Consider the following 22496-nt stretch of genomic DNA (forward strand, 5'->3'; position numbering starts at 1 on the left):
GTGCCTGTGTGTGAGCAGCCATGGTACATGGCAGTGAAACATGGGCTGTGATTGCTGAGGACATGCATAGGCTTGACAGATGATTGCCATCTCTCTGAGCTTCCCCATTGTTAGTGGCATTTCATCCATGACCTTTCAGTTGCAAATCTGCATGATTTTGAAGCAGAAGTGACAAACAAAAGTCATAACTTCCAATGGATTCTTTGGATCACTCTGTGAAATATGATCTTAATGAACTACCATAAGTCTATTCAGGCATGAACTGACTTGCAAGCCCTTTCAATCACTACACATGTCGAATCACCTGGTCAAGAAGAAAGACACTGCGTACAGTTGATCTTTCATGGGACTTCAGATGGTTGACATACGCAGCCTTGGAAAGGAGTACACAGCCACTGTGTCTCACAACACCAGCATTTTATGTTTTCCTTGAGCTTCCAATTAAAGCCACTCTGAAGTCAATGCTTTAAGCCTTCATGCTCAGGGTGAACCACTTCAAAGATTTTGAAACCTTCTCTAAATGCTTCCTCCACTCAGCCCTTTCCAAAGCTAGTTCTTCTCACTATTTTACATTGATCTGCAGTTCTTTTAGATTGCCTTTTAGGCAGTCTTTGTACTGATTTTGTTGTTTGAGCTGAGGACATACATGCATACAAACAAACTAACACACACACATACATATATGTATCTCTCTTTTACTTGTTTCAGTCATTTGACTGAGGCCATGCTGGAGCACCGCCTTTAATCGAGCAACTCGACCCAGGACTTATTCTTTTGTAAGCCCAGTACTTATTCTATCGGTCTCTTTTGCTGAACTGCTAAGTAACGGGGACATAAACACACCAGCATCGGTTGTCAAGCAATGCTAGGGAGGCAAACACAGACACACAAACACACACAAGCATATATATATATATATATATATATATATATATACGACGGGCTTCTTTCAGTTTCCGTCTACCAAATCCACTCACAAGGCTTTGGTCGGCCCGAGGCTATAGTAGAAGACACTTGCCAAAGGTGCCACGCAGTGGGACTGAACCCAGAACCATGTGGTTGGTAAACAAGCTACTTACCACACAGCCACTCCTGCGCCTTATGTATGTATATATATATATGTATGTATGTATTTAGCTAAAAGTAGAAAGAAATTATTATATACATACGAGTGAAAATTTGGAATGAAAAATACCAACCTGTTATATAAAAGTTCATAAAACTGCTTATCTGGGAAAGTGACATTTCCACTGGGAACAGTTATTTCAAAGAGTAAGCAAGAATTTGCAGATGTTTTATCTTGGAATTCTTTTAATTCTTCCTTGTCACCAGGTAATATAAGCTACAGGGTAAAATGAAAACGAATCATTTCAAATACAACATAACAGATCTTTGAAAAACAACAGATAGTATAACATAATGACATGGGTGATAAAGCTCAGAATTTCAGGGACAGAAAAATAGATTGACATAACTCATAATGAGAATTTCATATAATTTATTTAATGGAATACTAGAACTCTTCTTCCCTGAAAGACAAGCAAGTAGGTCTGTTTCTGTCTCTGTTTCTTTAACTGTCTGAACAGTCAGACAGCTAGATATATAGATATATCACCCTATCTTTATGTATGGGTGTTGGTAAGTGTATGCCAATGTAAATGAGTGTAAATATCTAAGTTAAATCTAAGTAAATTCTGAGGCATTCAATGATCATCTGACACCGATTCCTTCCAAAATGTGAAACTTAAAAGTTTAAAAGTAACACAATGGAAGCACTCTGTCGGTTACGACGACGAGGGTTCCGGTTGATCCGATCAACGGAACAGCATGCTCGTGAAATTAACGTGTAAGTGGCTGAGCACTCCACAGACACGTGTACCCTTAACGTAGTTCTCGGGGATATTCAGCGTGACACAAGAGAGTGACAAGGCCGGCCCCTTGAAATACAGGTATAACAGAAACAAGAAGTAAGGGTGAGAGAAAGTTGTGATGAAAGAGTACAGCAGGGATCACCACCATCCCCTGCCGGAGCCTCGTGGAGCTTTTAGGTGTTTTTGCTCAATAAACACTCACAACGCCCGGTCTGGGAATCGAAACCACGATCCTACGACCGCGAGTCCGCTGCCCTAACCACTGGGCCATTGCGCCTCCTAAAGTAACACAATATTGTTTGTTTGAATGTCCCGGTATGGCTTAGAGGCCAGTGAAAGACAGTTTTGGTTGATATTACAGTACTAAGTTATTCAACAAATATAGTTCTTTACAACTTCATAACAAAAAAATTTACCCTTTAGCTTTCAGATTATTCTGTCAAATGAAATGCTTATTTATTCACATCACTATAAATTCATCATGCATTATCTCGTAGCATCCAGATTTCAATGATGTGATTGTATATTTCTAGAATGATACTGTAGAATACACATGAGAGGCTGGATCTGGCCAGTTTGAACTTAACCCTTTCGTTACCAACCTGGCTGAAACCGGCTGTGGATCTGTAGTACAAATGTCTTGTTTTTATGAGTTTTGAATTAAAATCTTCCACCAAACCTTAGTCACAATTTATGTTCCTAACACTAGCTGAATGATAACTAAGTTATTTTACTAAATTCTTTGTTATATTTAACATAATTGAAAGAAACACAGAGCATCTCAAAATAAATAGAGTAATGAAAGGGTTAAAACAGGTAGAATATTTGAGTCAGCTATAGCTGGTTTAAATGCAAAAGAGTTAAAATGAAATTAATTATAAAATTTGTTGATTTTTTTAAAAACTATTTTATATGTATTTTCAAAATTAGTATATTAGGATGGCTTTTGCTGAAACAATTATATTTAAGGTTAGTGCTCAGTCCACCAACTAACCATTCAACCATGAAGAAAGATTAGAAAGCACAGTCAGTGAAGTAAATTAAAGGGAATAATGTTGTGTACATTGTCTAAGGAGAGAAGTGCTTAGTAGGAAAGACTTGAATGATTAACACTTTCTCTTATTTGTTTCTGTCATTTGACTGCGGCCATGCTGGAGCACTGCCTTGAAGAGTTTTTTAGTTGAACAAATCGACTCCAGGACTTATTTTTTAAGTCTATCAGTCTCTTTAGCCAAACCACTAAGTTGCAAATTGTTAAGGATGTAAACACACCAACACCAGTTGTCAAGCGATGTTGGGAGACAAACACACACACACATATATGACGGGCTTCTTTCATAAACTGATTTAATACCCATTTTCAGATATCCATCTTACAGTGAAGGGTGCATAGCTCAGTGGTTAGAGCACCAGTCTCGCAATCATGAGGTTGATTCCTGGACTGGGCTGTGTGTTGTGTTCTTGACCAAGACACTTTATTCCATGTTACTCCAGTTTACTCAGCTATAGAAATTCTATCAGTCTCTTTAGCCGAACCACTAAGTTGCAAATTGTTAAGGATGTAAACACACCAACACCAGTTGTCAAGCGATGATGGGAGACAATCACACACACACACACACACACATATATGACGGGCTTCTTTCAGTTTCCATCTACCAAATCCACTCACAAAGCCTTGGTTGGCCTGAGGCTAGAGTCGAAGACACTTGCCCAAGGTGCTACACAGAGGGACTGGACCTGGAACCCTGTGGTTAGGAAACATGCTTCTTGCCACACAGTCGTGCCTGCACTGTGTAACAACATCTTAATTTCTTTTTGTCTTTGATCAATAAGTGTTCCTTTCCTATTTGCTTCTATCTAGGGATCAAAAGAAATGACAATTATTCCCCTTCAAACTTTGCTTTTGTGACCAGGACATCAATGCTTTGAAACTGGCTCATTTTCCATTACGTTGCAGACAAATTCAGAACTGAGTTACTGAGGCCATAGATTTGCTTCTAAGTTGCTTGACCTTAACCACTTAAGTATGTCTCTTAGATGCTGGCTATATGTGCTTCTCTGATCATGAGCATCATAACAAGCTGTTGAGAGGGGTTCTTTAGGATTTGAATAAATGTAAGAAAAGCAAAGTTTGAAAAAAATATTAGGACCATTTTTTACACTGTCCAGGGGTAAGCAAATAGGAAATATCAGTTGCTACCCAAGGACAAAAATCATGTTGCTCATTGTAATCAGGTGACCAACAGTGCAGCCACCTAATCTCATCTAAACAGTACATTCTCTTCTCCTGAAATGTTCCAGAAAAATAACCAAAGTGAAAAAAAAAAAGCTTATTTCTACCTCTTCACTGACATTTTTCACTTCACTTTTGTCAGAAACTTCCTCTTTATGATACATGAACTTCTTTGTAGAGAATGGTGATGGTTCCGGCTTCTTAAACTGACAAGCTCCATTTAAAGAGTCAAAGTTTGTGCTTTCATCTGACTCGTTGTTTTCTTCTTCTAAAAGTGAGTTAAGTTCTTGTGTCTGGGTGATAACCATTCTGAGAAAAAATGAATAAACAAACAATTAAATAAATGAATAACAGTTTTACATTACATAAGACATTAGTTACAGAAACAGACAACCGTCCTATCAGTGGGCCTACTTGTATTTCTCACCTGAAATAGATAATTATGTCTAATGACACTGTTTTTATAGCTAAGGATTCTTTTACAGCAAAGCAATTTTACAGGCTTGGTCTAGTTTTCTAAAGTTCAACACACTGCTCAAACAACAATTGGAAACATGAAATCATCATCATCATCATCGTTTAACGTCCGCTTTCCATGCTGGCATGGGTTGGACGGTTCAACTGGGGTCTGGGAAGCCAAAAGGCTGCACCAAGCCCAGTCTGATCTGGCAGTGTTTCTACAGATGGATGCCCTTCCTAATGCCAACCACTCTGTGAGTGTAGTGGTTGCTTTTTACATGCCACCGGCACAGGTGCCAGACGAGGCTGGCAAACGGCCACGATTGAATTTTCCCTTTTTACGTGCCACTGGCACGGGGACCAGACGAAGCTGGCTATGGCCACGGTTGGGTGGTGCTTTTTACATGCCACTGGCACTAAAAAATAAACATAACTAAAGAAAAAAAACAACTGCAATGAAGATAATGGAAAGAGTTATTGCTACAACTTATCAATAAACTGATTTAATACCCATTTTCAGATATCCATCTTACAGTGAAGGGTGCATAGCTCAGTGGTTAGAGCACCAGTCTCGCAATCATGAGGTTGATTCCTGGACTGGGCTGTGTGTTGTGTTCTTGATCAAGACACTTTATTTCATGTTACTCCAGTTTACTCAGCTATAGAAATGAGTTACAACGTCACTGGTACCTTTACTTTGGCTAACATCGGTGGCATGGAGAGGTGAGGCTGGTATGCATGGGTGACTAATACTCTTCCATAAACAATCTTGCCCAGACTTGTGCCTAGAAGGGGAACTAAGTGCAATCCCATGGTCATTCATAACCAAAGAGGATCTTTACCCTTTACAGTTTACACTCAGATGAAACAAGACACAACCAACAGCATTGCAGCTGTGACCATTCTGTTATACAATATGATCTAACGTCCTGTATTTATTTTATTAAGATGACAGAATCAGTTGAGCAGCCTTCGAAAGGCTTCGCCATTAGTCTATTTAACATCTATTTCACTAGTATTAAATACATTTTTTTTATCAAGGCATCATCCAGACAGGCTGATTGCCCGGGCCAGCCTGACTACCTCTCACCATCCCTACCGATCCTCCATTAGTATTTTCAACATCCAACATGTGCAAGCTTTTGTACGTACGTCTTCCATGGTCTTCCAGCCACTGTGGTACCATGATGTGGTGTCCACAGCAACACATTACTCACAAGTTCTTCTTTACTTCTCCAGCAGTGGCCAGCAAACCTGAACCTCCGCTGTTGGACAGTTGATGAGAGAGTTGGTACATTCCTGTATAACCATTGTTTTGTTGGGCGCTCCCTCCAAGAGATGTTGAGCACTGCACGTAACATTCTGGTGTAGGCACCATCCAGCATGCACCTGAGTCTCTTGGTGAGAGTCCAAGTTGGAGGTTCATATACAAGCACAGATTCAAAAACTGCTCTGAAGAACTGTCTCTTCAATTTATCTGGCAGGGTTGACTTCCTTGCCACCGATGTTAGCCAAGGTAAAGGCACCATTTCTACAGCTGAGTAAACTGGAGTAACATGAAATAAAGTGTCTTGATCAAGAACACAACACACAACCCAGTCCAGGAATCAACCTCATGAATGCGAGACTGGTGCTCTAACCACTGAGCTATGCACCCTTCACTGTAAGATTGTCTATAGCTACTAGAGCCTTAGCAACCTGAGATTTAATATCTTTTCCAGGAGACATGATATTGCTACCTAGGTAAGTAAACTTGTTGACATTTCTCAAGGGCCTCTGTTTGATGGTTCTGATTTTATTTGTTGCGTTCAGGGTAATGAATTGTCTTCTTTTCATTCACATATAGTCCTATATTAGCAGCAACATTTTCCAGGAGATGGAGTAAATGTTCAGCATCTTTTGTATTGTCTGTGAAGGGCACTATGTCATCATAGTAGCTGACCAGATATCTTCTGCTTCTAGACTTCTGTAAATTGAAACCCAAATCATTGTGTTAATCTATTGAGGTACGCAATACATAATCAAGACACAGGATGAACAAGTAAGGAGCTAGTGTGTCACCCTGCAGTACTCCTGCACAAACATCGAAGAAGTCAGTACCTCCATCTTGTGACTGCACTTTCGCTCGGGTGTTTTTATGTGGAAGCACTCCGTTGGTTACGACGACGAGGGTTCCGGTTGATCCGATCAACGGAACAGCCTGCTCGTGAAATTAACGTGTAAGTGGCTGAGCACTCCACAGACACGTGTACCCTTAACGTAGTTCTCGGGGATATTCAACGTGACACAGAGAGTGACAAGGCCGGCCCTTTGAAATACAGGTACAACAGAAACAGGAAGTAAGAGTGAGAGAAAGTTGTGGTGAAAGAGTACAGCAGGGATCACCACCATCCCCTGCCGGAGCCTCGTGGAGCTTTAGGTGTTTTCGCTCAATAAACACTCACAACGCCCGGTCTGGGAATCGAAACCGCGATCCTACGACCGCGAGTCCGCTGCCCTAACCACTGGGCCATTGCGCCTCCATTGGCTTTGAATGCATTTTTGCTCTTCTGTCTGATATAATACATTCAGTTCCTTCTGTGCCTTCATTTTTCTATTTGAGTTTCTTCTCATAGGGTTCCTGTTGTGCTGTTTGGTCATTTGCTTTATGTTAATTCTTTTTGCAAGCACTGTGTCACTTTCCCAGGGAGCTCTTCATTTCACTTTTGATCTCAAAGGAATGCATTTTTCAGCAGCTTCCTAATGAGCTTGGACAAAGGTTGAGATATATTGTGTTTGGTGTGTGATCTTCATTTGCATCTTGTAATGCATGTCAGAATAGCTCAGTTGTAGGGGAGTCCTGAGGTTCCCTTTATCTTGTTTGCTCGGAGGCTTACCTGAAGCTTAGATGTTACCACTTAGATGTATGCTTCACACTTGTGGCAGCTGTTAATCCACTTTTTGTTGATAAGATAGTCTAGCTGAGCTTTGAATCCGTTTAGGGAAATATGGGTCCATTTCTTTCTTGGTCTCTTCTGAAAATAAGTGTTCAGGCATTGAAGTTTGTTTTCTAGCAAGAAGTGCGCTAAGTGTTCACCATTTCGGTTTAAGGTTTGATGGAATGAGTACTTATGATGGGGATTGCCATGGCCTAATTGTGCATTTATATCTCAGCCAATGATGAGGATGTTGTGTTTTGGATGTGTGTTCCTGTACACACAAGATATCAATATAGAATTGATAGCTGATGCAGCAAGTCCTGATATTTGAGACATAGATTTCAAAGTCCTTACATTGAAAGTTGATACTCTAACAGGATGCTTGCATCTGGCAAATATTGATTTTGGTTCTGTAGCTGACTTGTCGAATGCAGGCGCCAGAATCGGCACCTCTGGTCATGACCCTTGGTAATCCGTGCAATGATCAATGCAGTATGAGTTTCTGGAATGATCTATAGTCATGACTAGTCTTTCAATAAGCTCAGTATAATCATCAGTGTGGGCCACATCTATTGATGAACGCAGTATTTCTCTGACTGAATTGTTTGACCCTGGCCATTGATCTGTTTCGGATTTCTCTGCTCAGCATCTTGTGCACCTTACTGTTGATTAGGTTGACAGTTCTTCCAACAAGGCAGGTAACCAGGTAACCATGCAGGTAACCAGAGCCCTGTTTGCCAGTTTGGGTTTCACATCAATCTGTCCACCTTGAATGACCCTACCTGATTACCAGAGGTGATCTTCCTGCCAGAGCAGGAAAAAGTTTCTTTCATTGGACAGTATAGCTTAATGAGGCAATCCCAGACTGTTGCCACCACCACATGAACTATGACAAGGGTTTGGAATTTTTGGTAGTAATCTACCACAAATTAAATACAAAAAGTTCATAAATAAATGTAAAGTGAATACCGGGGCCAATTGAATCCATAACTATGTGCAGACTCATCTTCTGGTTCAACTGTAATGAAGTGGACTGGAGCAGATTCTGGACTTTCTTCAAGACTTCCTAAAATAAATCATTATGATTAATAAACAATATAAAATACATTCTGTAAAGAATTCTGTAGAAACTTTCAGGACATTCTGAAACAGAATCACTGTATGATGTACCAACAAAAGAACTATGTACCACAAGCTAGAGTGAAATGAAGTAGTTACAAACAAGAATAAAAGTTAATGAATGGAAAAAAAAAAACCAAGACCTTTAATAACTGATACTTTTTCTCAAGTACTTTCCTCATATTTTTAATATATTAATATATTTAGTTCTGATATTTACTATTTAACCCTTTAGTGTTCAGATTATTCTATCAAACATAATGCTTATTGATTCACATTGATTTGAATTAATCATGCATTATCTCATATCGTCACCATCTTGATGATGTAATTACTTAATGTAGAATAACATTTTAGGGTAGGTGTGAGGGCCTGGATCTGGTCAGTTTGAACGTAAGGCAGATTAAGTATTTTGGCCGGATATGGCCGGTTTAAATACTAAAGGGTTAAACATCAACAGAACAGGGTAGCTATTTTCTAAGACAAAATCATACATATTGCATTTTCCTAAATGAGTGCCACTGCCCTTAAATTTTAAAACTCTACCAAAGGGAGAAATAATGAAGCTGCTTAAACAAGCATTATTAGCAAAAACATTCCTATGAACCATTGTTACAATTTTGAAAACTCATTCTTTTTTTTAAATGCCAAGTTTAGAGGAAAGGGCAGCGGCCATGACCTTTGCTAGCCCTCCAAGATTGGTGAGATTTATCATCATCGTTTAACATCTACCTTCCTTGCTGGCATGAGTCGTACATTTTGACAGGAGCTGGTCAGGCAGAAGACTGCACCAGACTTCCGTGTCTGTTTTGGCAAGATTTTTATGGCTAGATACCCTTCCTATCACCAACCACCCATCAGACTGGACTAAGTGCTTTTTACAAGGCACAAGCACAGGTGAGGTCAGTTTTGGCATGGTTTTTACAGCTGATTGTTCTTCCAAATGCCAACCACTTTACAGAGTGGACTGGAATGATGTTATTAATGTTCCTCTTGAACATTTGAAAGTCAACTCTTGCAGGAAAAATATGAGTAGAGAGGGAATATCAGAAGGATGGAGAAAAAATAGCTGGACAGAGTGATTCGTGCTGGGTTTCAGGTTTAGAGACAACAAGGAAGATGGAAAAAATGAAAGAGAGCAGTGACATAGGAGTGGATGTGTAGAGGGGGCATGAGCCCAGCCATCTTTGAGGAGTGGAAGCTATTATAGTGGCAGTAAAAAAAGGCAGAGAGTGGGGACAGTACTCTTGTGGTCCAAAGGCAGGAGTGAGTTTGTAAGTGATTTTATGCCAATAAATTGAGTGACCCCTTTTGGAATGCAATTTAGGATGTCTGCATGTAGGGGTAACACAGTTCCAGGAGTGAGAGCTATACACTATTGAGAGATTTTCTTAAGCTTGGTAAAGTATCAATAACTGTTAGGTGCTGAAATATCTTCTGGCCTTGAAAAGAAGGACCAGTTATTGTAATATACTCTTTACTCTTTTACTCTTTTACTTGTTTCAGTCATTTGACTGCGGCCATGCAGTCGAGCAAATCGACCCCGGGACTTATTCTTTGTAAGCCCAGTACTTATTCTATCGGTCTCTTTTTGCCGAACCACTAAGTAACGGGGACGTAAACACACCAGCATCAGTTGTCAAGCAATGCTAGGGGGACAAACACAGACACACAGACACACACACATACACATATACGACAGGCTTCTTTCAGTTTCCGTCTACCAAATCCACTCACAAGGCATTGGTTGGCCTGGGGCTATAGCAGAAGACACTTGCCCAAGATGCCATGCAGTGGGACTGAACCCGGAACCATGTGGTTGGTTAGCAAGCTACTTACCACACAGCCACTCCTGATATTAGTTATGTTAAAGATGTGCTTTCATCAGGATATAGTTACTTCTGGTTAATGTTGCATGACAAAGGCAATTGAAGGTGAGGTGTACAGCTGTCAAGTTAATAGGCTGAATGGTTGTTTGTAGGAAAGGCATTTAGCTACAGAAAAATGAAACTAGCAATCCAATATGGAAAGGTCTAAAATCATCCTATCTAAGCAAATATAGTGACAAGGCAAATAAGTATAGAAAAGAAAATTTAAAAGCAATGGATTAAAAGTGACATTAACAATACTTACCATTCAAAGAATGGCATTTCAATTCATATATTTTCCTGCTGTCATTTGAATTTAAGATAGTGTGGAATGATGCACCATTTAGCTTCAACACAAGTACCTCTTGGCGTAAATTCCGTTTCCACCAAGGTAAACGATCTACCTGTGGTTCACTGCGTAAGTCAGGAATAGGGAATCTGCAAGAATAACGGTCAACACTAGCAAAGATTAATTTCCTACTTTATATTTATGTTTGTGTGTGTATGTGTGTGTCTGTCTGTTTGTCTTTCTTTATTTTTTATCTTTTCCAGTCATTAGACTGTGGCCATGCTGGAGCACTGCCTTGGAGAATTTTTTTTTAGCAAAATAAATCAACCTCAGCACTTACCTTTTTAAGCCTGATATTTATAGTCAGTCCCATTTGCCGAACTGTTAAGTTATGGGCATGAGAACACATGAGCACCAGTTGTCAAGCAGTGGTGGGGGACAAAAAGACACATGCACACACACACGCACATATGCATATGCGTGTGTGTGTGTGTGTGTATATATATATATACACACACAGACACATATATATATATATATATATACGGCAAGCTTCTTTCAGTTTGCGTCTACCAAATCTATTCACAAGGCCTTGGTTAACCCAAGGCAATAATAGAAGGTACAAGATGCATGCAATGGGACTGAACCCAGAACCATGTGGTTGGGAAGAAAGCTTCTTACCACAGAGCAACACAATCTATATATAAGCTATTTATAGATCATTCTGTGAATTCTAATATTTATAGTTACAGATATAATTTTGTTGTTGAATAGCTTCATTAAACTGCTTGAATAGACTTGCTCCTGCAGATACACAAAGACCTCTGATGTTTTAATTTGTTTCAGTGGAACCTTATTATGGGGGCCTGATGTCATATGATCTAGAACCTAAAAATATGGATAAGATTATAAATATTGCAACTATTGGCCTTGCCTTAAGAAATAGAAAAACATGTATACTTGTGTCAACATCACATTTTGATATCCAGTTCTTTTATTTGTTGGTAATAGTTGCTAGACTGGAGTAGAACTAGAAACTTTTATTTCATTCTTACAGTCTGCTTTCTAGCAGGAGAGCAAGCAAATAGGTGTCTGGCACATTTACGAAAGGAGGTTAATAGCAAAATAATTATAATCTTATTAACAACAATCTCAAACATTCAGAGAATTAAAACATGGCAGTTAACAATATTGAAGATTGCCGAAAGCTGGTTGATGAGATATAAAAATTGAACAGAATCTTCCTCAAAGACTCAATATAAGCATTAATGATTCAATGTAGAGGAACTTGCTATGTTATCATTTTAGGCCACCATACCTTTTCCAAGCATAATAATAATGAAATTATTGTATACAGTGCTCAGGTGCACCACAACTTGTCAGACAGTCCGTATAAAGTATATGCAGTTATGTACAAATGTCTGGAAAGCAAATAATGTATGAGTCAGATACAAGGTTGCGTGTGTATGGAGGGGAGAAAATCAGGTGTAGTGTTGGCGAATCTCAGGAAGCACGGAAGTTTTGAAGGATGCAGTGCTCTGACAACTAACAACTGATGCCGGCATGAAAAAATGTTTCCTAAAGTCATGGGAGCTGTGCTGTTTTCTGACTTTGTAAATATGTCCATGGGTGTTAGATGGGTGGAGTTTGAAAAGGTGCTCAGAGTTATTGTTTGTAAGATGGTTAATAAATTTATGGGTGTCTAATATATCTAATACTACATTATACATGTCCTTCCATTTTTAAAGTGGTAGAGAGCCAGCTAATGGAGATCTGGTTGCTATTTCCCATTAAGTAATAGGATACAGGCTTCCCTCTGATAGGTGAGCAAATAATAATTGGACACTTCAGTGATACAAAACCAAATTAGATAGAAACTTAACCATTTTCATACAACTGGCTTGAAATCACCCAAATCCTATCATATGAAACAATTCTTCAGAATTGTTATGCAGTACTCCATATTAAGGGAAAATGAAAGTGAATACTAACAGATCCAGCATTGTGTATGGAATAAAGGTACATTCTGGTAAGAGCAAAAAACAAAGGTAGGAGATCTGTATTAGATATATATCATTCAGTATATTGAAAGTTATTCATTCCCACAAAAAGGAGTACTGCATAATAATTTTCTCCCCTCCTCACCTTGCTGTACTACTTAACCACTCTTTCTGATCATGGATTTACCTAAAGAATATCCAATCCGTAGGCACAGGAGTGGCTGTGTGGTAAGTAGCTTGTTTACCAACCACATGGTTCCGGGTTCAGTCCCACTGCGTGGCATCTTGGGCAAGTGTCTTCTGCTATAGCCCCGGGCCAACCAAAGCCTTGTGAGTGGATTTGGTAGACGGAAAACTGAAAGAAGCCTGTCGTATATATGTATATATATATATATATATATATATATATATATATATATATATATATATATATATATATATATATATATATATATATATATATATATATATGTATGTGTGTGTTTGTGTGTCTGTGTTTGTCCCCCTAGCATTGCTTGACAACCGATGCTGGTGTGTTTACGTCCCCGTCACTTAGCGGTTCGGCAAAAGAGACCGATAGAATAAGTACTGGGCTTACAAAGAATAAGTCCCGGGGTCGAGTTGCTCGACTAAGGGCGGTGCTCCAGCATGGCCGCAGTCAAATGACTGAAACAAGTTAAAAAAAAAAAAATTCAACTGGATTTAATTAGAACCTCCCACCCTCCTGGGCATAATGAACCACAAATATCACTGATGAGGAACATTCTTCCATAGTCTGACCTATATATCTCCAATGATGGAAATCTTACATACAGAGTCTTCACTCGATACGATGCTCCAATGGCTGAGATATCCTAGAAACAGCTGTTGGAGACTACTTCCACTATTTTTTACCACTTATTATATAGCTAAATTTAGACTGAAATAAATGCCCTTGTTATGCCTTACCTAAATGTTTGCTTTTCCTCACTACTTTAACCTATGCCTACTGAATCAAGGGGAAGCCACTTTTAGCCAGTTTGAACTAAACCATCACATAACCATAACTTCAACTACTGTTCAAACTAGAATTTTGGCAGCATACCTATTCAGGCACTCAGAATACATACCTTTTAGTCTGAGTCATCCTGACATAAACTCCTTGTATCTTCTCTCTCTCACTCTCTCTCTCTCTCTCTATATATATATATATATATATATCTCAACTGGACCCCCCTCCCCAACTCAACTCTAGAATATCTGTATTTCTTTCCTCTACCTAATTACGTTATCAGTGACGATAAATCTGTGACTACAAAGACCGGGCTGCTTTCTGCAGCATTCCACATACCCCCTACCCATTGTACAGGATCCCCAAAGTACCCTGGATCCCCAAAGTACCCCGATCCCCAAAATACCCCGGACCTTGCCCCCGTTAAATGCTCGAACCGATCGTGACGATGCCGGACCCTCCGGCCCCTTGCAGGTGGCACGTAAAAAGCACCCAATCCACTCACGGAGTGGTTGGCGTTAGGAGGGCATCCAGCCGTAGAAACTCTGCCAGATTCAGACTGGAGCCTGGTGCGGCCCCTGCTCCCAGACCCGGTCAAACCGTCCAACCCGTGCTAGCGCGGAAAGCGGACGTTATATATGATGATGATATGATGATATATATATATATATATATATTGATCAAAATAAAAACATGATGCCAAGGATTCAGCGGTACATATGTTTCGGGCCTTTATTAGACAGATTTATAGCAATGCATAATGTATGTCTGTGGCCTTCTTCAGCCGCGCACAACAGCTTCCACAAGGACATGTGTTACATCAAAAATTCTTCCCACCCTTCCAATTTTCAGCTCCCCCCGCCCGCCCCTACGTGGGCACCTTTAGCACACACCTTTAACTTTACACTTTCAACCACCTTTTATCTTTTCCTTCATCTCATATTAAGCTTTACCCGATTATATTTTTATTTTACTTTATCCTATTCTATTTCGCTTTACCTTTATTCTTATTTTTATTTTCATTCCTTATTTTAATTCTTATAGTTCTTATAATTTTTATATTTTATTTCTAACTTTTATATTGTATTTCTTATTTTATATTGTATTTCTTACTTTTATTTCTAATTTTTATTCTTACCCTCATTCTTACCCCTAACTTATCGCTTTATATCTCTATATATGTCTATTTTTTTGCGTATCCCTTATTTACTTATCTATGGATCCGCTTTATGATTATACGTACATTTGTGTACGTATGTATACGTATACATATGTGTACATACGTACGAGTAAACATCTACGTCTGGATGGGCATACCCCGTTACTCATCTCTAATAATTTTCTTTAATAATTTTTTAAAATTCCTTACGTATTTCTTTACATCTTTTTACATGTTTTCGCAGATTTCTTATATGCATATGTTTACACATATTTGCATACATCTTAATATCTTATAGCTATACCTATACGCGCGAATGTCTCTGTGTGTGTATGTAAGTGTATATGTGCACGCACATATGGACACACAGCCGTGTGTGCGTGCACGTGTAGACGTGAGTGCGTGATTCTTTACATACGTTCTTATATACATCCTTTAATATCTTATATCTAAACCTGGATGTGTGGGCATCTGTGTATGTGTATGTAAGGATGGACGTACGTATGTATATATGGGTGTGTGTATATGCGTATGTATGTATAGGTATACATGTGCATATATGTATGCATGTGTGTATGTGTATATGTATATGTGTATGTGCGTGTGTGTGTGTATATGTATTTATATATATATATGTACACGTATAATGTCCGTGTATATATGCGCATATTCTGTTGTATGGATGTATATATGCGCATGTGTGTGGGTGTATATGTGTTTATGTACATGTTTACACGTGAGTACGTATGTATGCTTATATGCTTGGAGCTGTGTATGCACGCGTGTATATGGGTGTATGTATCCATGCTGGTATGTATGTACAAGATGACCACTTAATTCAAGGAACTAGATTAACTGCTCAACAGCTCTGATTTACAATACACTAGGTCCCCAGACGCCCCTGTTGATTTATTGACACCCAAAGCTTCTACAACTAAATTTGGTCATTTTCCTGACCACCATGTTTGGTCCGTAACCTCTATACATCCCTTATCTTTATATTTTTTACATTTTTATCATTTTTATTCCTATTTTATTTTTTTACTTTATTCTTTATATTTCTATTTTACTTTATAACCTTATGCCTTTATATTCATTTATATTTTTTATATTCTTTATATCCCCTTTATATCTCCTTATATCTCTTTATATCTTTATACTCTACATTTTTATATTTTTATATACTTACAATTTTTATATATTTTTTATCCTTCGTCCTGAATTCTCGCCCCTCCATCTTTACCCCTATTTACTCTTATTACCAGGTTCCTTCACGTCTATATATGTATTTATTTATTAATTTATTTACATTACTTCAACATTCCTCATTCTACATTGAGAGAAGAAAGAGATGGACGCTTCAATTCTATGCTGTTGCCGCATTATGTCGTACGCGAATGAGAGGATTTGCATCCCCAACCAAGAATTTTTGATGTAACACATGTCCTTGTGGAAGCTGTTGTGCGCGGCTGAAGAAGGCCACAGACATACATTATGCATTGTTATAAATCTGTCTAATAAAGGCCCGAAACATATGTACCGCTGAATCCTTGGCATCATGTTTTTATTTTGATCAATTTACTTCACCACCTACACCACCAAACGGTATACACAGGTGCTTATAATTATCAAGTACTCACCCCGAATTTATATATATATATATATATATATATATATATATACTTTATTTAAAGCAGCTGAAAATTCACAAAACCTGTTACTCTGAGTTTCCCGTTGCCGTTCACCGATGAACGGCAACGGGAAACTCAGAGTAACAAGTTTTGTTGAATTTTCAGCTGCTTTAAATAAAGCATATTACTCTACCACTGGTATTTGAGTACTCTTTTTTCCACCTTGTTTCACATTTATGTGTTTACTCTGGAATATATATATATATATATATATATATAGGGAGAATTCACAAAAAAACAAAAGACGAAGACATGTGGTGTAGGCAACAAACAGATGTATTAGTTTAACACTCGGGAAGTGAAAAAGTCTTAATTGATTAAAAAGGAGGCCCATGACTGCTGAGGACATGTGCAAGCTTGCAAGGAATAAAGCTAGTATGCTCCGGTGGATATGTAATGTCAGTGTGCATACATAACAGAGTGTAAGTGTCCTGAGAGAAAAATTGGACATAAAAAGCATCAAATGTAGTGTGCAAGAGAGACGACTGCACTGGTATGGTCATGTGTTGTGTATGGATGAAGACAGCTGTGTGAAAAAGTGTCACACCCTAGCAGTAGATGGAACCTGTGGAAGATGTAGACCCAGAAAGACTTGGGATGAGATGGTGAAGTACGACCATAAAATGTTGGGCCTCGCCGAAGCGATGACAAGTGACCAAGACTTTTGGAGATAGGCTGTGCTTGAGAAGACCCGGCAAGCCAAGTAAGACCAAGTATGCCAGTGCAGCATAACCAGCCCATTTAAGAGTACCCTTAAATCACTGTGCAATAAAATGTGCTTGCAAAGACCTGTTGAGGCAAGTGAAGTTGTTGTCGTGGCCGATGACAGTGCTCCCTGATTGGCACCCGTGCTGGTAACACATAAAAAGCACCATTCGAGCATGGTTGACACCAGTGCTGCCTGACTAGTCTCATGCCAGTGGCCGTAAAAAACACCATTTGAGTGTGATCATTGCCAGTGCTGCGTGACTGGTTCCATGCTGGTGGCATGTAAAAACCACCATTCAAGTGCAGTCGTTGCCAGTGCCGCCGGATTGGCTCCTGTGCCAGTGGCACGTAAAAAGCGCCATTCAAGCATGGCTGATACCATACTGCCTGGCTGGCCCTCATGCCGGTGGCAAGTAAAAAGTACCCACTACACTCTTGGAGTGGTTGGTGTTAGGAAGGACATCCAGCTGTAGAAACATTGCCAGATCGGACTGGATCCTGCTGCAGCCTTCTGGCTTGCCAGCCCTCAGTCAAACCATCCAATCCATGGCAGCATGGAAAGCAGATATTAAACGACAACAACGATGATGATGATGTTGTCAAATATGAAATTTGTAGAAAAAAAAAAAGTTTGCTAATGTTTTATAAATACAAGGAATAATTTTATTCCTCAAACCAGGCACCCATATTGTCAAGAAACTTTTGCCATTTCAGCAGTAGCTTGTCCAGCCTGGAACTGTAAAAGGCTGGCAATCTAGAGTCACTAAAATCTTGGAAGGCCGGTTTTACAGCATCGTTGGAATTAAATTTTTTTCCTATCAAAAAGTTATCCAAATTCTGGAAGAGGTGGTAGTCAGTGGGGGTAAGATCAGGTGAATATGGTGGATGATGGGGAACTTCCAACTCCACCTCCTGTTGTTTTGCCAATGTCATTTTTGTGATGTGTGGGCTGGTGTTGTTTTGCAATAAAATAGGAGTGGACCTGTTGACTAATCTAGGCTGTTTTTTCATAAATTTCTGCATCATTTGGTCCAGTTGGCTACAGTATACTTTGGTCATAATTGATGAATGAATAAATCTTGAGGTTGATTTGTTTAAGCCCTTTAAAGTACCCCAGTTTGGCCACATCAAAGAGACCTTGGCAATTAACTTTTTAACACCTCCACATATATCAGGCTAACAGGTTACTCGGAAGGAATACGTAAAAAGCACCCACTACACTCACGGAGTGGTTGGCGTTAGGAAGGGCATCCAGCTGTAAAAACATTGCCAGATCAGATTGGGCCTGGTGCAGCCTTCTGGCTTCCCAGACCCCAGTTGAACCGTCCAACCCATGCCAGCATGGAAAGCGGACGTTAAATGATGATGATGATGATGATGATGGATACATGAATATTCCCAATCAGTCAACTAGTCCTTGTAAAGTTTAACACCTGTATAATGATCTGAGGCATCCTGTAAACCCGTTTATGTATCACTGAGATAATTGCAATGCATCCTGTGGTGTTCTACAGAAACTAGAACATATGAAGCAAAATATCGCTATGTGCATCTCAACAGCATGATCATGTGTTAGTCATCATCATCATCATTTTACATGTGCCGGACAGTTTGACAGGAGCTGGCAAGGCAGAAGACTGCAAGTTCTACTGTCTGCTTTGGTATGGTTTCTACAACTGAAACAGACAGAACAACTTTGTGCAGTCTTCAGACCTGCCATCTCTTGTCCAACCATCCAACCCATGCCAGCATGAAAATACGGATGATAAATGATGACTAAGTGATCATGCTATTGAAATGCACATAATGATGTTTTGATCGGTCTATCTGTTTTTTTTTTGTTTCTTTAGTTCATGATACTCTATGTAATATGATGTAGTTTGTTGTTGTGTAATAATTACATGATATCACATCATTGCACAACTGCACCATTTCATCAGGTGAGATCTGGCTGTCATTGGGACATAAACAAATAGACTAACATTGATTGTCAAGTGGTGTGGGGATAAATACACATACACACAACAGGCTTCCACACAGTTCCTATCAATCAAATTCACTTATGGAGCTATAATAGAAGACACTTGCCCAAGGTGCTAAGCAGTGAGACTGAACCTGAAACCATATGGTTGCAAAGCAAAATACACATACATCCATAATAATACATGTATGCAAAAAGACCTGCCTGCTACAGCAGAATTGAGACTAGAGCAGGTGCCACGTTAAAAGCACCCAGTACATTCTGTGGAGTGGTTGGCATTAGGAAGGGCATCTAACCATAGAAACCATGCCAGAACAGTGGGGCCTAGTGCAGGCCCTGGCCTTGCCAGCTCTGGTTAAACTGTCCTACCCATGGCAGCATGTAAAACAGATGCTAAATGATGATGATGATGATGATGATGATGCAGGCATGTATGTATTGTTATATCTTAAGCTAAAAACACTTTAAAAGTTACTCAAAACCTCAAGTTTCACTTTGTGTGTAACTTGTCAAACTCTTTAGGCAAACATTTATTGACACATGTAAATCTTGAATATGGGAGTTACATAGGCATGTGCACATATATGTTCTTTTATTCTTTTACTTGTTTCAGTGATTTGACTGCGGCCATGCTGGAGCACCACCTTGACCCCAGGACATATTTATTTTTTAAAGCCAAGTACTTATTCTATCAGTCACTTTTGTTGAACCACTAAGTTATAGGAATATAAACACACCAATACCAGTTGACAAGCAGTGATGTAGGGACAAACATATACAAACACATACAACTATATATACAACAGGCTTCTTTCAGTTTCCATCCACAAAATCAACTCACAAGGCTTTGGTCGGTTCAAGGCTATAGTAGAAGATATTTGCTCAAGGTGCCATAGTGTGGGACTGAACCTGGAATCATATGGTTGGGAAGCAAGCTTCTTACCACACAGCTATGCCTGCATATCTTTTCTAAATATTCTGTTGTATTGCTGAACTAATTTGGAAGTAGTGGGTTAGATTCATGTTATGTGTCTGTATGTGTGCACACACACACTTGTTGCAAGGTTGAAAGGGACTTACTCTTTACTCTTTTACTTGTTTCAGTCATTTGACTGTGGCCATGCTGGAGCACTGCTTTTAGTGGAGCAAATAGCAAATCGACCCCAGGACATATTCTTTGTAAGTCTAGTACTTATTCTATCGGTCTCTTTTGCCAAACTGCTAAGTTATGGGGACGTAAATACACCAGCATCGGTTGTCAAGCCATGTTGGGGGACAAACACAAACATATACACACACGTACATATATATATATATATATAATATACACATATATACGTTGGGCTTCTTTCAGTTTCCGTCTACCAAATCTACTCACAAGGCTTTGGTCGGCCTGAGGCTATAGTAGAAGGCACTTGCCCAAGGTTCCATGCAGTGGGAACCCGGAACCATGTGGTTAGTCAGCAAGCTACTTACCACATAGACACTCCTGTGCATACATATATAAGCATACCAGCAGAGAAAGAGTGGTAGCAGAGAGAGAGAGAGAGAGAGGGGGGGGATAAGGTGAGAGAAATGACAAAAGATAGATAATATGAGAATAAGAGAGAGAGAGAGAGAGAGAGAGAGAAAAAAAGAGAGAGAGAGAGAGAGAGAGGGATGAGACAGATGAAAGGCTACTAGGAATGTGTGTGTGTGTGTGTCTTTTGGGAAGGTAGTGAGATTGTGTCTATAGCTAAGTAAGTAGTAAAAAGAAAGCTAAAATGTCAGGGAGAGGTCAACAAACCTGTTTTATAACTTGAAAATACAATAAGAAATCAACAACAAATATATATGTATGTATACAAACACCTGTATTCAATGGAACAATTAACCTCCTTCAAGTTAAGCTGATGCCAATCTAGCACACCAACATATACTACTATGTACCTAAACCATTGGATTATCTGTGTAGTCAAGTCAATACAAAGAATATACTGAACAATTAAAGGAGCCTCCATAGCAGAGCAGTGGTTCTGGGGGTTGGAGTGCAAATAGGATCCTGTAGCTAAAATTTATGAGCTAAAGTTCTACAATACACAAAATATTTCAACAATTTTTTTGTATATGTAACTAGCAGTATCCCCTGGCGTTGCTCGGGTTTGTAAGGGAAATAACTATATAAGCATTTTTAGAGAGTTATAGCCAAAAAAATAGCAAAAAAATGCATTAAAAATGGAAAAAAAATTTATGGTAATTTTTTTTTTTTAAATCGTTGACTCATCGTAGACATTTTTAGAGAGTTACTTCCCTTATATAATAGCGAAAAAATGCATTAAAATGGAAAAAAATTATGGTAAATGTTTTTAAAAATCGTAGACTCATTGTAGACACGCGCTAATACCCAGAAGGGCTCGATATGAATCACGACTATAAGATACCCGCTTTTGGTTAAACTGCACCGCAAAATGTGGGAGTAGTTAGGAATCTAAATCGTAGGAGACAGACAGCACACAACCTCACTTTTATATATAAAGATTTCTAGTAATACTTAATTATAAAAATATAACGGAATTTTTTAAACATCAAATGGTTATGATGGTATATCCAAGCAAAACAAGAACAGAGGGGGTCCATGGGAAAAAAACAATTGTTGAGAACCACTGATCTACAGGATGGTCATTCAACATGCTAGAAACAGTAACCAATTATGCATCAAATTAGATATTTAGTCTTACAAATACAATGTTTGAATAGATGGCATCATAACTAGAATACCTTTGATCAGACTTAATTTGGGACTCAACAACAACAAACACACCTACATGACAAATAATTATCACAGTCTTTATTGAAGTCCATCTACTCTAATATTTAAATATGAGATATGTAATGCTCATATACAGGGGTTGGACAAAATAATGGAAACACCTAGCATCATAATTGTGAAATATCTATAAAACCATCAAAAGCTTGTTTATTTTTATGTTTTTTTTATTTATTATTACTGTTGCTTAAAATGTTTTGTTAAAATTGCTGTTTCTTTTCAGATATCATCCAAAAAAGGTAATTGAAATTCATTAAAATGACAGATCTCTCGGACTTTCAAAGAAGTCAAATTGTTGATGCTCGTATGGCAGGCTCTAACATAACGAAAACAGCTGAAATGTTTGGTGCATCAAGAGGTACTGTCTTGAAAGTAATGAAAGCCTTTGAGAAAGAGGGGG

General features: G+C 38.8%; 1 protein-coding gene across 2 annotated transcripts in view; it reads right to left on the reverse strand.

Annotated features, from left to right (window-relative positions):
• LOC115209875 (autophagy-related protein 2 homolog B) overlaps positions 1 to 22496 on the reverse strand; it is a 197429-nt gene that overhangs the window by 69509 nt on the left and 105424 nt on the right. For both annotated transcript variants that reach the window (XM_029778451.2, XM_036501567.1), the window contains exons 16-19: positions 10737 to 10909; positions 8454 to 8550; positions 4215 to 4416; positions 1200 to 1342 (exon numbers count right to left, since the gene is read on the reverse strand). In XM_029778451.2, coding sequence (XP_029634311.1) covers positions 1200 to 1342; positions 4215 to 4416; positions 8454 to 8550; positions 10737 to 10909 — 615 coding nt within the window. The remainder of the gene's footprint in view (positions 1 to 1199; positions 1343 to 4214; positions 4417 to 8453; positions 8551 to 10736; positions 10910 to 22496) is intronic.

Source organism: Octopus sinensis, linkage group LG3, assembly GCF_006345805.1.
Source record: "Octopus sinensis linkage group LG3, ASM634580v1, whole genome shotgun sequence".
Classification (NCBI taxonomy): domain Eukaryota; kingdom Metazoa; phylum Mollusca; class Cephalopoda; order Octopoda; family Octopodidae; genus Octopus; species Octopus sinensis.